Source organism: Quercus suber, unplaced genomic scaffold (assembly GCF_002906115.3).
Source record: "Quercus suber isolate HL8 unplaced genomic scaffold, Cork oak 2.0 scaffold_151, whole genome shotgun sequence".
Taxonomy (NCBI): Eukaryota; Viridiplantae; Streptophyta; class Magnoliopsida; order Fagales; family Fagaceae; genus Quercus; species Quercus suber.
In genome coordinates, this window is record NW_027069612.1 from 1,119,438 (window position 1) to 1,123,974 (window position 4,537).

At 36.6% G+C, this 4,537-nt stretch overlaps 1 protein-coding gene and 1 non-coding gene across 2 annotated transcripts; one reads left to right on the forward strand and one right to left on the reverse strand.

Moving 5' to 3' along the window:
• Positions 1-392: 392 nt before the first annotated feature.
• Positions 393-464, reverse strand: TRNAP-UGG (transfer RNA proline (anticodon UGG)). The gene has a single exon. It is a non-coding gene; the product is annotated as a tRNA-Pro (tRNA).
• Positions 465-1,319: 855 nt separating this feature from the next.
• Positions 1,320-3,729, forward strand: LOC112023891 (protein DETOXIFICATION 16). Its single transcript, XM_024056517.2, has 7 exons — positions 1,320-1,776; positions 1,860-1,946; positions 2,044-2,100; positions 2,190-2,428; positions 2,846-2,964; positions 3,116-3,202; positions 3,283-3,729. The coding sequence occupies exons 1-7, from the start codon at positions 1,322-1,324 to the stop codon at positions 3,334-3,336; spliced, it is 1,098 nt and encodes a 365-aa protein (XP_023912285.2). The 5' UTR covers positions 1,320-1,321; the 3' UTR covers positions 3,337-3,729.
• Positions 3,730-4,537: the final 808 nt, after the last annotated feature.

Sequence of the window (4,537 nt, forward strand, 5' to 3'; positions counted from 1 at the left end):
TAGTGTCAGTTAACCTGCTGGTAAATAGTTTACAGGTGATTTCAGTTATGTATGTGGGTCATCTTGGAGAGCTAGCACTTTCTGGTGCTTCCATGGCCACTTCCTTTGCTTCTGTCACTGGTTTCAGCTTGTTGGTACGTATCAAATATCATCTCAGTACTCTTTATCTTTTGAAGTTTTGAGTTATGAAATTTTAGCTAGTTTGGCAGATTCAGCTTTTAAGCCTTTTTTTTTTTTTTTTTTTTTTTTTTTTGGAGTTGAGAATCGATTGAACTTATGAGTTGTGAAGTCTATGTTTTGCCAATCCATCTCCCTGTTACATACAACAATCAACAATGACACAGAGCTTAGTCCTAAGTTAATGAAAAAAAAAAAAAAATCTCACACAAAAAGGGGCGTTCCGAGAATCGAACTCGCGACCTCTTGCACCCAAAGCAAGAATCATACCACTAGACCAAACGCCCGTAGACATACACAGTGTTACTTTGATAAGTAAAGAACGTGTTGTTTTGGAATTGGTGTTTTTAGATATGCATTTCGCTTTTAACATCTTTTTTTGAGGTCCACGGACTGAACTTCAATCCAAATCCTATATGAAACAAGAAAGATTTGTAACATGTATCAGTTAAACTAGTTCGTTCCATCTATTAATTAACTTTTTTTTTTTTTTTTTTTACTGCACATCAATCACTCACCACCAGCTGTTCTACCCTTGGTTTGAGACATTGAGATTCAACTTCAGCCATTTACTCTGGCTCTTCAAGATCTAAGCTAGTTTCATTATTGAAAAATGGTAGAGCTTGACACAACTTTGTTAATTTAATATCTAAGATACCAGATTCTTTCAAATCTTGTTTTAAGGATATAATTTCCTTTTTTGATTGATCTATACTCGTTAGATATATGTGTCTTTAGTATTGGCAAACTGTTTCAAATTATAACCATCACTCAAGTCAAATTATAAGTCTTGATGTGTCTAAGTGATATACTTGAAGATCAAGACAAAGATTCATGAACAACTCAAGCAAACTGTAAGTTCTGCTAGCTCAATAACACTCAGCTGATTGAGCTCACTTAATTGTTAACTGCAAGCTCGATAGTAGTCGATTGACCGAGCCTCAGGGATATAGAATTCTTGATCCAAGCCCTTGATCGACTTAAGGCTTGGGATTTTTGCCCTAGACATCCAGAATATATAAATGAACAGTTAATTCTACCAAAAACAAGTTTTTAGAAAGTGTTGCGTTGATATACACCTACGATTCTATGACAAGCATATGTCTCTCCCTTACCATCAAAGTCGAAGAATTGTTAGAGAGCCATGATTGTTCTTCTACTGGCCTGCATTCCCCTTGCACTTATATGGGCCAATACCGGCCAAATTCTTGCATTCTTGGGACAAGATCCAGAAATTTCAGCTGAAGCTGGACTTTATGCTCGCTTCCTAATACCCTGCATTTTTGGTTATGCACTCCTTCAATGTCATATCAGATTCTTACAAGCCCAAAATAACGTACTTCCAATGATGGTTAGCACAGCGATTACAACATTATCACACTTACTCATTTGTTGGATTCTTGTATTTAAGTCCGGCCTTGGAAATAAAGGTGCTGCTTTGGCAAATGGCATATCTTATTGGATGAATGCATTGTTATTGATGGCTTATGTTCGAATATCTCCTTCGTGTAAGAGCACCTGGACTGGATTTTCAAAGGAGGCCTTTCGTGGGATTACCGAGTTTCTAAAACTATCAATTCCCTCAGCTATAATGCTCAGGTAAGTTTCTGATTATAACTCTTAAGTCTCTTATAGTACTTATTTATAAGCACACCTTCCCAATATTACATTTTGTGGAACAGCTTGGAAATCTGGTCTTTTGAAATGATGGTTCTTCTATCTGGTCTTCTCCCTAATCCAAAGCTTGAAGCATCGGTGCTTTCAATCAGGTTTGTACTTAAACTGGTTCTAAGAAGATTGCATGCTAATAAAAAGTGTTTCTAAACATATTTTCACTATTTACTAACCAGCTGTGGTGTTTTTCAGCCTTAACACATGTTCAATGATTTATATGATACCCCTGGGGCTGAGTAATACAACAAGGTCAATCTGAGCTCAATTAGAATGCTGCATTACCTCAATCTGCATCTTTCTGTACCAATATATCTTTTTTTTTTTTTCTGTTAGTTCAGCATAAGAGTTTCAAATGAGCTGGGTTCTGGGAGACCCCAAGCAGCTCGCCTAGCGGTTCGTGTTGCTTTATCCTTGGTTGCTACAGAGGGCATTCTAGTAGGAACAGCCCTGATATTGGGTCGTAATGTTTGGGGTTACTGTTACAGCCAGGTAGAAGAAGTTTTAAGATATGTGGGAGAAATGTTACTCTTGGTTGCAATATCCCACTTTTTCGATGGTCTTCAATCTGTGCTTTCAGGTCTGCAGCAACCTTTTATTTCTATACTTTGCAATCACTCCAAACATTTAAATGAATTTCATGCATTCGTTGGTGCTACATTTTTTTTTTTTTGCTGAATATTTGTGCAACACCTTGGGATTAACACATTTATAACTAGATAGAATTTGTACATTCGCATCCAAATACTAAATATAGGCTCCCATACTAAGGTAATAAAAGTAGATCCACCAATGCATAGTCATAGCTGAAGTACAGGTATATAGCTAAATACAAGACATCCGTTGAAATAGTTTTTTCAAATGTATTCTCTTGCTCTAAAATCCTATATCTGTTTACAGTCATACGGGTAAGCTGACACTTAGACCATCATTAGAAGAAAATTAATGTTAACGCAGCTGATTTTTCCTCTAGTTATGATTTGATTGAAAATTTCAGGCGCTGCTAGAGGATGTGGATGGCAAAAGATTGGGGCCTTTGTTAATCTAGGAGCTTATTATCTTGCGGGAATTCCCGTAGCTATATTGCTAGCTTTTGTCTTCCATATTGGTGGAAAGGTGACTTCATATCTTTCCATTTCTTTGCCTCTTCCTATTTTCGGTTAATCTTTACCCATTCTTTCCCTGACCAAAAAAAAGAAAAAAAGAAAAAGAAAAAAAAGGGAGAAACATTTAGCTTATGAATGTGTATTTTGAATCTAATCCACAGGGACTATGGATGGGAATCATAGTGGCACTGATCGTGCAAGCATTATGCCTTGGGATAATTACTCTATGCACCAACTGGGAGAATGAAGTAATGTACCTTGACATAAAAAGTTACATATATCATCATCTGCCAATTTCATCTGATGGTTCATTTTTTTTGTTTTGTAGGTGAAGAAAGCTGCTGAGAGAGTAAAAAATAGTTCTGGAGATTCATTACCATAAACTCTCACCAAAAACAATAGAAAATGGCTGCAGACACAAATTAGAAGATAATAAAGGAGTTTCATATACTGGAAAGAACATTATGCCAAGTTAGAAACTTCAAGCAAACGTACACAAGACTGATGTGGCTTTGTTATGTCCATTTTGGTAGCTCTATCTGAAGAAATTTATGCCAATTTAGTGATATAGAGTGCCACACTTTAACAAAGCATAAACCTTAAGTAGCTGAACTACCTCAAATCAAAAGTACTTGCAAGAAGCAACAGGAGGAATTAATTCACTCCATTCTTTCTCATCAATTGTTCCAAGTAATTTGGTGAACTTTGTACTGAAATGGTATTTTAAATTGAAACATGATGAAATGTATCGTTATGAAGTTGATTGTTGCAACAATGGTTGCGGAGACCGTGCATTGCATGATGTGGTAACCGGTGATTGGTCATAATTATGTGGCGGAGCAGAGGTAGAACTTGTGGTAATGGAGGGAAGGGGTTGTTTCATGCATAGGGATGAATGATACGGATGAATTGGGTAGGTTGCTGAGAAGAATTATATAATAATCCAATGGTTTGGATCAATCGTAGATTAAAAAGTTTATTTTTTAAACAAAATGTCACCCAAATCGCATTTGACTAATGAAGAGACTAATTAAAGGGTCTAATGAACTAGTCTGGCCATTAATATGTGGAGTTAGTTACCACTACTCACCCCTATTGGCCCTTAGTGGGAAAAGTAGTTGTATTGTTAGACGCAGTGATTATATTACTTGCTTATAGGGGAATCACAAATAATAGGAAAAAAAAAGTTCGTAATAGCAACGGAACTAAGAAAACTGTACAGAAAATATAATTCTTTTTCTATTATATTAATATTAGTCCAAATTGGAGAAATGACAAAATCCATCAATAATTCCTTCAAATCAATTAAAAAAATGCTTTGCTTAATAGTTGTCTCCCAAGCAGACACAGTACTTATTCAAACCTCGCTCCCCTTTCACCTAAACCGGTTCTTGAGTTAGACTTTAGTGGGTTGGACCCATTGAGGGCTTGAGCCACCCAATATAGGCTCTCCTTTGTTGGGCTAGAATGAATGTGCGTCATGGCCCTCTTTTATGGCGAGCTTGGAGCCTCTAAATTCTCTGTGGGGATCTCTTATATCATGGTCCCTTTTGGATCTTCTGTTTTGGGCCTCGTTGATCGCA